The 13,029-nt window shown below is 41.5% G+C and overlaps 1 protein-coding gene across 10 annotated transcripts in view; it reads right to left on the bottom strand.

The window, feature by feature from the left end:
- PJA2 (praja ring finger ubiquitin ligase 2) overlaps window positions 1-13,029 on the bottom strand; it is a 269,482-nt gene that overhangs the window by 62,192 nt on the left and 194,261 nt on the right. For all 10 annotated transcript variants that reach the window (XM_029572082.1, XM_029572072.1, XM_029572119.1 and 7 more), the window contains one exon: window positions 7,472-7,657. In XM_029572082.1, the coding sequence (XP_029427942.1) occupies window positions 7,472-7,657 (186 nt within the window). The remainder of the gene's footprint in view (window positions 1-7,471; window positions 7,658-13,029) is intronic.

The raw sequence follows: 13,029 nt of genomic DNA, 5'->3' as shown, positions 1-13,029 counted from the left end.
GAAACTTCCCTCGAAATGGAAGGGATCCCAGGCTCGACTTGGAAGAGGCGTCCGCAGACCAATTACGCAGCCACAGGAGCCTCCGAGCTGCTACTACCGAAACCATGGACCGAGCCAGTACACGGAAGAGATCATACAGAGCATCTGCCCCGTAAGCAATGGCAGACTCCAGGCTGTCGGCCTGGGCGGCTTCCTCCGGAAGTAACTGCTGGGACGTTAGGAGCTGTTGGACCCAAAGGAGACTAGCCCTTTGAGTCAAAGAACTACACATTACGGCCCGCATTCCCAAGGCCGAGACTTCAAACACCCTCTTGAGAAACGTCTCCAGCTTGCGGTCTTGCGTGTCCCGTAGGGCCGTCCCGCCCGTGACGGGGATCGTCGTCCTTTTCGTCACTGCTGAGACTGCCGAGTCTACCTTGGGAAATCGGATGAAATCCAAGAAATCCTCCGGCAAGGGATACAATTTTTCCATAGCACGGGAGACCTTCAACGACGCCTCAGGAACGTCCCACTCCCCAGTAAGGAGCTGCAGAAAAGACTCATGCACCGGAAAAGCCTTTGCCCTGGGCCTGAGGGCGGCCAGCACCGGATCCCCTTTTTTGGATGATGTCGCAATCGCAGGAGCCACTGGTGCTGGGGGATCCGGAGGCGGATCCAGATCGAGCTCCTGCAGAGTTTGCTGAAGAAGGTCCTCCAACTCCTCCTTGTGAAAAATTCACAGGGCGCGTGGATCATCTCCCTCCGCCTGTCCCTCCGTGTGCGCAGGATCCGGAGAGTCCGAGGGGTCAAACCCTGACGGGAAAGCCCCTCCCACCGCTCGCGGCTGGGATGGCAAAGCAGAGGTCCCTGGGACTGCCCCAGCCAGGGTCAGGGACCCGGGGGGCGGGACCGCAAGTTTCGGGATCTTGGGCGCAGGAGGACTCGCTGAGGCACCCCCCGGATCTGCCAATCCCTGCAAATATGCTGTGTGCATTTTCAAAATAAAATCTGGGGAGAAAAACGGCAGACCGGGAGGCGCGGCAGCAGCGAGATCCCCTTGTGGCCGATGAGCGGGCCGTCCTTCCTCGGGGCTTCCGTGCCGGCGGGGGGACCCCTGAACTGTGCCTTCTTTCTCCTGTGAAGTTGCTGCGCCCGGATCCCCCTCCAAAATGGCCGCCCTTCCCGCCATCGGCGAGGAAGTGGCCGGCCCACGCTTCCCGGGCTGCGGGGAGGGTGGCGTCGGGACGGAACCCGAGGCGTGCGCGTCCCCTTCCCCTTTGGGGAGGCAACGAGGACACACGCCCTCCCTCGAGAAGCGAGACCCCGGGTCGCCGCAGGTCTCGCAACGCGAAAAGCGCGGCATAGCGAAAAGCGCGCATAGCGATTCCGCTGAAGAAACAGCGCCTCGGGGGGGGGGGGGGGGGGGGCCAGAAACAAAAAAACGCACCGCGGGGGAGCCCAAGGGCCCTCTCAAGCCGCCCACAACCAGTCCACAGGCGCCGGCGGGAAAAACCCTCTGCCGGCGCGCCCAGGCCCGAGAAAAATTCGCCGGGCCGCGGGACTGCTGAAGTGCGCCGGAGCCGGCTATACCGGCAAAGGAGAAAAAACAGCTGAAAGGAAGAAATTCACACAGAAACCACACTTACCCTCAACGGAAGGAGAGGGAACTGCAGAAGGAGGCAGAAGAGAGGAAAGCACGCCTCCTCAAAAATCAAACAACTTTAAATTTTTTTTATTTTTTTTTTAATTTCAATAACTTGATCCAAATTGTTAAGGAATATGACAGAAAGAACTGAAGAAAAAGGTCAAGAAAGAACCAAAAACCTGTCACTCTGGGGAAGCACTGATTTCCCCAACTCGCATCTGCTGGAGTCAGAAAGATACTGAGCTCCAGCAGAGGGTGCGCTGGTATATGAGACGGGACTCTCGAGCTCTGTTCTGACTCCATCTGCTGGACGGGGGACATAACCCACCGTCTGGACTGATCCTGGTACGTACAGGGAACCAAAGTTGCACAAAATACTCTAGGTGTGGTAGACTATGGAACGATACAGATATATTTTCCGTTTTATTCTCCATTCCTTTCTTAATAACTCCTAACATTCATTTTTATTTTTTGACTGCTGCACTGAGCCAAGAATTTCAACATACTGTTCATGAAGACATCTAGATCCCTATCCTGGGTGGTGACTGCCAATTTGGAACCAACATTTTGCATTTATTTATGCACATTAAATATTTGCCACTTGGGTTCCCAGTCTCGCAAGGTCTTCCTGATACTTCTCATAATCAGCCTGTAATTTAAGAACTTGGAATAATTCTGTGTCTGCAAATTTGATCCTCTCACTTTGTTCCTTTTCCAGATCATTTATAGATATGTTTAAAAAACACTAGTCCCAGTATAGATTGCTGGGGCAGTCCACTATTGTCTTTCCTCCATTGAGAAAACTGACAATTTAATCCTACTTTTTCTTATCTTTTAGCTAGTTCACAATCCATTGCTTTTGATCCCATGACTTTTTAGTTTCCTGAGGATTCTCTTATGAGAGACATTCTGAAAATCCAAATACACTATATGCACGGCTCACTATTGTCCATGAGGTCGATATTCAATATTTAGCTGGCTAACTCAGACGTTAGTTGACTGAATATTTAGGCACTAATCCGGCTAAATTCTAGCTGGTAAAAAGTTAGCCGGATGGAATTTAGATGGTTAAGTTAGGAGTGTTCTATAGGCATAACTAGTTAAAGTTGAGTTATCTGGTTATATTAATTGGCTACCTCTGATATTCAGAGTTAGTGAGTTATCATAGCTGGCTAACTCTGGTCGAGCCAAAGAGCTGGTCGTAAAGTTAGCTGGCTAAGTTTTAAGATAGCTGGTTATGTTCAATAGTGCAGCTGCACTATTGAATATGCCTCTAAAGTTAGTCAGATAAATTTGTCTGGCTATCTTTGCTATCTGGACTGTCCTCAAATAAATGTAATACAGTGATGCGGCAAGACTTTCCTTGGGTAAATCCATGTTGGCTGTGTCCCATAAACAATGTCTATCTATATGTTATGGAATTTTATTCTTTAGAATAGTTTCTACGATTTTCCTGGCATTGACATCAGTCTCACTGGTCTATAGTATCCTGGATCACTCCAGAGCCTTTTTTGTTTGTTTGTTTAAAGATTGGTGTTAAATTGGCCATCCTCCAAACTTCAGATACAACTAATGATTTTAATGATAGGTTACAGATTACTAGTAATAGAGCTGCAATTTCACTTTTGTGTTCTTTTAGAATTCTAGTATATAAACCATCTGGTCCAGGTGATTTGTCAATTTGCCTTATCACATCTTTCAGGTTCACTGTGATTTGTTTTATTTCCTCCAAATCACCGCCATTAAATACAGAAACATGCCGACAGAAAAAGACCATATGGCCTATAATCTGCCTATCTATTCAACTAATTTAGCTTTACTATTCCCATCTCTCTCAGAGATCCTCTGTATATATTCCATGTTTTCTTGAATTCAGATACCGTTTTTGTCTCTATCACCTCCAACGTGAGGCCATTCCATGCACCTACTACCCTCTCTGTAAAGAAATATTTCCTAAAATTACTCCTAACTCTATTCCCTTTCATCCTCATCCCATAACTCCTCATTCTAGAGTCTGCTTTCCGTTGAAAGAGGTTCGCCTCCTGGGTATGGAAACTTCTGACATATTTAAATGTCTATCATTTCTCCCCTATCTCGTCTTTCCTCTAAGGTATGCATGTTTATATCTTTAAGTCTATTCCCATATGCTTCAGAACGATGACCACTGACCATTTTAGCAGCCACCTTCTGGACCAACTCCAACCAGTTTATATCCTTTATTTATTTAAGTTTTTTATATACCAACATTCAAGACAATAGTCCCATCATGCTGGTTCACATGAAACAGGAGTGCAAAATAAACTTAAACTTGAACAATAGTGCGGAAAAGCAGTTACATGTAACAAGGAAAAATAGAACTTGGAGTGAGAAGGAAAAAGGAAAGGAAAACCAGCTAATTACATATAATTACATTGTAAGAGGTAGCTAATAGTGATATTGATGGTGATGTGTGTTGATTGTTAGGAGTTAAATAATATTGGAGTTAGGAAAAGCCTGCATGAACAGCCAGGTCTTGAGTTTTTTCTTGAAGGTTGAGAGGATGGGTTCCATTCTAAGATCTGGGGGGATGGAGTTCCATAAGGTAGGACCGGCTGTGGAGAAGGCCCGATTTCTTAGCGTAATGTGTCTGGTAGTTTTGGCTGGGGGTACTTGAAGAGATCCTTTGTAAGCATCTCTTGTCGGTCTTGTTGAAGTGTGTAATCGGAGGGGGAAATGAAGGTCAATTGGGGCTAGTTGATGGATATTTTTGTATATGGTGAGAATGGCCTTGTAGATTATTCTGAAGTGGATGGGTAGCCAGTGGAGGCCCAATAGGATAGGGGTTATATGGTCTCTTCTCCTGGTGTTAGTGAGTATACGGGCAGAGGCATTTTGAACCATTTGCAGTGGTTTGGTGTGTAGTGAGGGGAGACCAAGCAAGATGGTGTTACAATAGTCCAGCTTTGCGAAGATGATTGATTGTAGGATTGTTCTAAAGTCATGAGTGTGGAACAGAGGTCTTATTCTTTTCAGTACTTGGAGTTTATAAAAGCAGTCTTTGGTGGTTTTGTTGATGGTGGCTTTCAGGTTCAGGTGATTGTCAATTAGAACTCCTAGGTCTCTCACTTGTGTAGTTTTTGGTATGGCTGGATGAGTAGGGGTGCAGGGACTGTTCTCTGGTGTGATGAGTAGTAGTTCCGTTTTGGATGAATTTAGTACCAGGTTGAGGCTTGTGAGAAGCTGTTTGATATTTTGGAGGCATGTTTCCCAATGAGATAGTGTTTTCGCGAGTGACTCCTTGATGGGGATCAGGATCTGGATATCATCCGCGTAGAGGAAATGTTTGAGCTTGAGGTCAGTGAGAAGTTGGCATAAGGGTAACAGGTATATGTTAAATAAGGTAGGAGATAGGGATGAGCCCTGAGGGACTCCTACTGACGCGGGGTAGAGTGAGGATTCTTTGTTATGAATCTTAACCTTGTATCCTCTATTGCTGAGGAAGGTTCTGAACCACGAGAGGGCAGTGCCTGAGATACCTATGGCTATTAGTTGGTTGATGAGAAGGGAGTGATTGACGGTGTCAAATGCTGACGAAAGGTCCAGTAGGATCAGAAGGAAGGCTTGTCCTTTGTCAAGGCCTAGGATGATGTGATCCGTCATGGAGATGAGGAGTGCTTCCGTACTTTGAAGGCGCGTAGTCTCCAGAATTGTATACAGTATTCCAAATGAGGGAATACCAGGGACAAATCGCCTCCCTTTTTCTGGTGACCAGTCCTCTCGCTATGCAGCCAAACTTCTTTCTGGCTTTTGTTGTTTGTTTATCCACCTGTATCCAACATGGGTATCTCCCTCAACACCCTCCTTATAAAACCCAGAAGCAAAGAATTAATTTAGTATTTCCACTATGGCTTTGTTTTCCCTAAGTGCCCCTTTTCCTCCTCAATTATCTAATGGTCTACCTAACTTCCTCACAGGATTTCTGCTTTGGTTGTATTTGAAAAAGTTATGAGTCTTTGACTCTACAGCAACGTTCTTATCAATGTTTTCCATCTAATTTCTTATGCTTTTTTCTATTATCGTTATTTGGATCCACTTTCCAGTTTTTGAAAGGAGTTCTTTTGGCTATAATAGCTTCTTTCATCTCACTTTTTAACTATGTCAGAAGTAGTTTGACCTTCCTTCTGCCTTTTTTAAATCTGGTCTGGGCTTCCAAGATGGTATTTTTAAACAATATCCACACTTGAACTAGCTAAAAGATAAGAAACAGTAGGATTTGAGATTTTTGTACTATTTTACTCATTTTATCATTGCCTCCCATTTGAAAATTAAATGCTAGATCAGTAATTTTCTTTCATGTATTTGCTCTAGTTACTAAGTCAAATTTGATCACGTTATGATTACAATTGCCAAATGGCTCTACTTCCGTTACCTCATGCATTAAGGGCTAGGTCTAGAACAGCTCCCCCTCTTGTTAGTTCCCGACCAGCTGTTCCATGAAGCTATTTCATCTAGAAATTTTATCTCCTTAGCATGTACTGATGTGACATTGAACCAGTCAATATTTGGGTAACTGAAATCTCCCATTATTACTGTGTTGCCAAATTTGTTAGCTTCCCTAATTTCTGTTACTATTTCATCATTTTGTTTAGCTTTTTTTTTTTAAATTAGACTTTGTAGTCAATTGCTCTGTTTGGCTCTCTTGTTAACCCTAAATGCTTTCCATGCTCCCAATTCCTTATAATTTCCCCTTCAACCTTGCTACTTTCTGCTCCCCAGTTCACACAACACCCTCCTACTGTTCACTCCTCAACACCTAATCCAAACCTACTCAATTTTCCTCCTAGAAACTTGCCATGTGAAATGCATTTCTTTCCTCATTGTTCTCAAATGAGATCTATGTAGCAGCAAATATTGCACTGCGAGAACAGTTTGAATGTTTTTTCTTTCTTGTGAAAGTTAAACAACAACAAAAAAAAAAGAGACAGATATGAAACCCTTTGACCTGGAGTGTGTCTCCATCTACATCTGTCACTTGACAAGGAAACAAGGTGAGTGGTGCAGGAATTCATATATGTTACAGCAAGCCACTAAACTACATAGTAAATCCAATGAAAAGCAATGAAACAAATCACATCCTTATTAGTACACCAACAGTACCCTACTATGCAAGGATGTTGGAAGTACTTCCAAAAAGTAGTCTGCTTTGCAAAAATCTTTTAAAAAGTTTAAGCAGCCAAAGAAATTAAGGATTTTAAATTGATCAAAGCCATCAGCTGCACACCTCTTCTAACTCAAACGAGGCCCTAAGACACTAAAGCTTCAGGTGCTTCTAACTCTTGAGACTGTCATTTTGACATTTAAAGCTTTATTAAACCTCAAGAGTAACGTACAATATTAAGAATTTTCTCCTATAGTCCATCTATGTCAAAAATCCTTAGTAAATAAAGCATAAAATGTGTTTCTATAGTGGAGAAGACAAATTTTATGAAAATTTTAAAAAGTCCTAAGCACTTCAGGCCAGATCCAAACTGTCTTAATCAAACCTCATATTAACTGTAATCTTTAACTAAATATACATAAGAACATTACAAGATAAACCTACAGACCTAAGGTATCTTCCATGATTCTAATTATCTACATTAACACTGTGATAGCACTAATATGACAGGGCATGCCAGCCTTTTACTGCATACAAGTAATCAGACTCATTAAGTATCTAATGCAATGCAAAATTTGTGGTCTGCAAAATAGATTTTGCAGGTATTGAATCTCTTTGGGAGAAAATGGCTAACATGTTGCTTAAAGGGTTACTAGGAGCTGTACAAATTACTACTGCACCTTTTTAATAAACAGATGTCAACTATATACCTCCACTCCATATCCAAATCTTCACTCATGCTTGAGTCATCCTCCAGATTGTTGTTTCCGTTCAACATGAAAAATCCAGGATGCACAAAATGGCTCATGGCATCATTTTCCTCATCACTGCTGCTTTCAATTTCTTCTTGGTACTGCAGCCAAGGAATTTCTCCTTCTTCCAAAGATGTTTGTTCCCTGCATGTAAACATTAGGAAATTTAATCCAGCTGAAACATCATTACACAAATAAGTGTTAAAACTCTTAATATATTTTTATTATTGTTCATGGCTAAAGTCAATCTGTGTAGCAAGATTTATAGATTAATAACTAATTAACCTTTTTAAGTGTGCTTATTGTCCTTTATAAGCAGGAGCCTCATCTTTTAATCCTACTCTGAGAACTAGCAAAGTTACTGAAGCAGTGCTCAGTGTAATATTTCTCTTTCAGACTACAGCTGTATGCTCAGCAAATACCATAGGAAATGAGAGAAGGCATGGTAAAATCTGCTTTAGTCCTGCATCTTTAACATTTCCTTTTGTGAGAATGAACTATGTCTCAGAAATGTCATCAAGAATAAATAAATTTGGTGAACAGAATGATATGTTAGTTTTCTTAGTTTTGCATGCTCCCTTAGAGCAATGGTTCTTAATCTAGTTGTGTTTTAGGATATCCACAATGAATACACGAGATAGATTTGTCTATGGCTGAAGCATTGCGTGCAAATCTCTCTTATGTATATTCATTGTTTATATCCTGAAAACTCGACTGGCTCAATGTGTCCCAAGTACTAGGTTAAAAACTACAATTTAAGGAGAATCATCAAAAAGATTCAACTTGTGGTTAACAATAATGAAATACTGAAATTTTATGAAACCTATATTACAGAATACAAACACTCCCAATGACTCATTTCTCATTTTCAGACTACAGGTGAATCATATACTGCAGGGGTTTCCAAACCTGGGCCCTTGAGGGCCACACCCCAGTCAGATTTTTATGATTTTCACAATGAATATGCATGAAATCTATTTACATGCCCTGCTTCCATTGTACGCAAATAGTTCTCCTGTATACTCATTGTGGAAATCCTGAAAACCTGACTGGGTCATGGCCGTCAAGGACAGAGTTTGGAATCCTTTGAACTGAATAATAACAACAAAATGTTACAAAACAGCAACTGGAATCAATATAGTCTGACAATTATATATATTTATAAAATAAATTATAAAAGAAGAACTGTTAAGACAGTTATTAGAAGAAAAAGCTTGAGACACATATAAAGCCAAATGTATTAAGCATTTTTGGTGGAAAAAACCCTTTTAGTACATCTGACCCAGCAATCTCCACATAATTCTGACAACTGAAAGGTTGGACAGCAATGGGATTTCCTTATATATGCTGGTGATAAACAATCACACTGAGGTATACTATAATATTGGTTTTGAGGCCAGACCTTGATAGATGTAGAAGAAAACCAAGCGTTTTTGTATGGGGAAAGAGAAGGGATCTATGATCCTGCCCTTACACCAGAAGGCAAAGCTCCTCCGTTTAACCCTCATCCTGCCCCACGAAATACTAATCTTGTCACAGGGGATACAAATGTACCTCGGATAGACATTTGATCCAAAAAATCCCACTGATTAGGGTATCTGGCTGAGATTGGGATGTTCTATACCCTAGGGTTTCAATAATAATGGACAAAAGAAATGTTTAATAAATATTTGTCATTACAAAAGTTATAAGCCCATACTCAATTTGTGATTAGCCCTGTCATGTGGGGTACATTTGTATTCTGGACATGTTTTAGCACACACAAAGCAGACTGTTCATGGTATCTGGCTGAAATTTAGATAGCATGCCAGAAACATATACAAAAAGACATCACCACAAAATCTTTGTTCTATCTCAAAAGTTAAGAGCCTGGGATAATTTCATGACTAATCCTTTCATATGGGGTACATTCGTGTTGCGGGAATTGTTTTTTTTTTTGTCTTCACAAGACATACTGTTTATAATATCTGGCTGAGATCTGGATATATTCTACATTGCTGTCTCCCAACCTCCAGGCTCAACAATACCTCCCCCTCACAGGTTACCTTAACAGGGCCTAACTGACTAATCAGTCCCTTTCAGCTCAATAGCCCTTTCCTTCAGATCATGAGCTCTCACTCTATACATAGTAACATCGTAATGACACAAGAAAAAGACTAAATGGTCCATCCAGTCTGCCCAGCAAGTTTCTTCTGGTAGTAACTGCTGGTCTGTTCAGGTTACCCCAATTTTCTGTTAAGGGTACTAACTGCCACTCTGTGCAGGTTACCCCCAAGCCTTATATTAAGGGTAGTTATACTACTAGCAAGATTTTTATAGGGTGAGCAGCTTTGATAATTCAGACAATGTTGCTTGAACATGCTTTGCTTTTGCACTTGGTCAAAGCAGCAGTCCTGCGCTTTTCCCCTGTCTGCATATCAGTACCCTGGACTGTAAAGGTCATGGCCCAGTGTTGCCTATTGTCTGAACCCCATTCCTCTTTTACCCCTACCCATTGAAGCAGAAAGCGATGTCGGAATTGCAATAAAATCATAAAAGCTAATTGGTTAAGGGTAGCAATTGCTACTCCATGCAGGTTACCCCCATGAACCCTTCATTTCCATGACCTAGCCTTTAAGAAATCAGGGTTTATCCCATGCCTTTTTTAATTCATTTACTGTTTTTGTCCTCTCTGCTTCTTCTGAAAGGGCATTCTAGGCATCCACCACCTTCTCCATGAAGAACTACTTTTCCTGATGTGGATTCTGAGTCGTCCCCCTGGAATTTCATTTCGTGACTGCTAGTTCTACTGTCTGTTTTCCAACAGAAAAGGTTTGAAATTCATGATTCATTAAAACCTTTCAGGTATCTGAAGATCTGTATCATACTCCTCCAGGGTATTTATATTTAGATCCTTCAGCCTCTCCTTATAAGTCTTCTGCCTCCACTCCCAGCAAACCAGTCTCCTCTTCCTACCACATGAAAAATATGACTAATCTTGCTATAAGGGGTGCAAATGTACCACAGACAGGCTTTTAGCCATAGAGATCACACTGTTCATGATATCTGGCTGACATTTGGATATTTAAGTCATTTATAGCCCACCGATCTAAAAATCTAACAGGGTAAATTTAAGTATATATTGTATGTACCCCTAGGGTGCCAGTGATAAAAGACAAAAGAGAATTTTAACATTTTTCATTGCAAACATTATGTGCCCAGAATCATTTTCTAACTAGCTCTGTCCTGTTGGGTACATTTATATTCCGGACATACTTTTGCTCACCACAAAGAACACTGTTCATGGAACCTAGCTGAAATTTGCATAGAATGCCAAAAAGAATGGATGAAAAAAATTATAAATCTTAATTATTTTTGAAGTGAAAAGCCCAGGGTAATTTTACAACTAATCTTATCACATAGTGTACATTTGTAACCCAGTAGGGTTTTTTTTTTTTTGTCCTCACAGAATATACCATTCATGGAATTTCTTTTTTCACTGCCTTTCCCCATCTTCCAGGTTTGCCATTTACTCTGATCCTGCAGCCCCGTTTGCTAACCCCTAACTCCCCATCCCTCCTTCTGCCACATGAAAGATGACTTAGTATCCCACTCACATAAATAATCAAAAATCAGCAACAATTGTTATTGAATCAAGTCTTTATTAACATTAGCTTAAAGTATAACTTAAAAACCAAACACCTGTTAAACATATAATTAGAGGATGGGGGTGAGGGTTCTTTGGAGATTCAAGTCCTAATGTGGGTGGAAGGTAAAAGTATTTTTGTCCAGGCAGCAGTGGTATGAGGGGGTGACATTGTACTGGCAGTCAACACAAAAAGTATTTGCTGTGCATAGCATATATAAATTGTAGGCACTCCTCACATCTCCTACAGCCTTTTTGGTCAGAAGACTGTGGGGAAGAAATGGACAGTGTTAAGATTTGGTGGCTGAAATTTCCTCTCTGCAGGTAAGTTCAAAGCTTAGTGCCTGTATGCCATTTTTGGTGGCTTTTGTGAGATGCTAGGAGATTCAAATCTATCTTCTGATGTGAGCTAACATCAGCTCCATTTAAAACTGGTCCAAAATGGTGTCTTCTGCCACTCTACTGAATATTCCTGGATAGGTTGTGTCCTAACCACCAAATGAGGTTGACAATGGCTGCAACATTCACAATGTTATAAAAAAGTGCCAGTAGCCAGTGTGTCTTCCTCTTACAAGTAGCCATTCATATGAGGTGATCCAGATGGTCTATATCACTTTTATTTGCATTGTAGTCTGCAATTATTACAGGCTTCATCTTATCTCCTGTTATATCATGGTGCATAGTTCACATGAGGATGACTGCTTTTGTTCTCAGTACCTTTTTTAATACACTACCTCTAGCTCAGCACTGGAAGACATTCCCTTGGTATGTCTTCTTTGTTTCTCCTTGTACTGCTATGGTAGGCCAGATCTTGCTTTTGCTGATTTTAAGCCACCTTCATGCTGCTAAAGAAACTCTCCTATGCTACCCTCTCCACAGCCAGAGTACCTCAATGAAATTGCCTTGGGGCATCAGGCTCTTTCCCTAAGTATGAGTCAATTTAGTGGTTATGATGTGAAAGCATCACAGCACCACCAAATTTTAATTCTGTATTTGGCAAGTTTGCTGGCCATGTATTGCCTGAATGGACAGCAACCTTAAATAACACTAGTTGTTTATCTATTCTGAGGTGGCTTCCAGGCATATACCACTTCCAGAGCTCTGCCACAAATAATCCCCCGTACCTTTGGAAATCTGCCAATTTGTCTTTAGCTCTATCTGGCCTTATTAGTGAACCTATCTTATAATGCCCTGAAATCTCCTTAGTCTCTCTGTTACACAGATCAGGCAGCCTGTATACTCGCTTATAAAGCATTTTTTTTAAAAAGTATGCCGGCAGTCAGGTTAGGAAAAGGGACGCTCAATTTTATGAGCATCCATAATCACTAACCTGTAGCTGTTCACAGATTAGAAAAATGGACACTCGTAAAATTGAGCATTCATTTTTCTTTTTTTTCCAGGTTCAGAAACGTTTATTTAAATATTTAGTGTCGAGCATTCATTTTTCTAACCCACTGACATCCACTTTTCCTGGGCGCCTGCTGCCGAGGAGGCACTAGGGGTGCACAATTTTCCCTAGCGCCTCCTTTTCACCACCGCAGCCGATTTAAATATTAAATCGGGTGCCCCGGAGAGATCAGTTGGCGCACGTAAGGAGAGCGGGCGCTCAATCATGAGCGCCTGTTTTCCCTGTGCCAATATTGCATTGCTCTATCTGTTTAGTTTTCTAGCATCAAGCCTTTCATTGATCTGGGAATGAATAATTATATGATTTATCCAAAGATTGTATGTAAGATAGAATAACTGTAAATGTAAAGTAAAACATTGGCAATGGGAATGTGGGCTGCTACTGCAAAGAATTCTAATAGATTTGTGATGTTACATGACTTGCTTTCCCAAAATCTTTGGTGGCTATTCTTAATTATACTGAAGTCAAATATTCAAACTTGGC

The sequence above is a fragment of the Rhinatrema bivittatum genome, chromosome 1 (genome assembly GCF_901001135.1).
Source record: "Rhinatrema bivittatum chromosome 1, aRhiBiv1.1, whole genome shotgun sequence".
Classification (NCBI taxonomy): domain Eukaryota; kingdom Metazoa; phylum Chordata; class Amphibia; order Gymnophiona; family Rhinatrematidae; genus Rhinatrema; species Rhinatrema bivittatum.
Note: the sequence above shows the minus strand (reverse complement) of the source record. Positions and strands in the feature narration are given on the sequence as shown.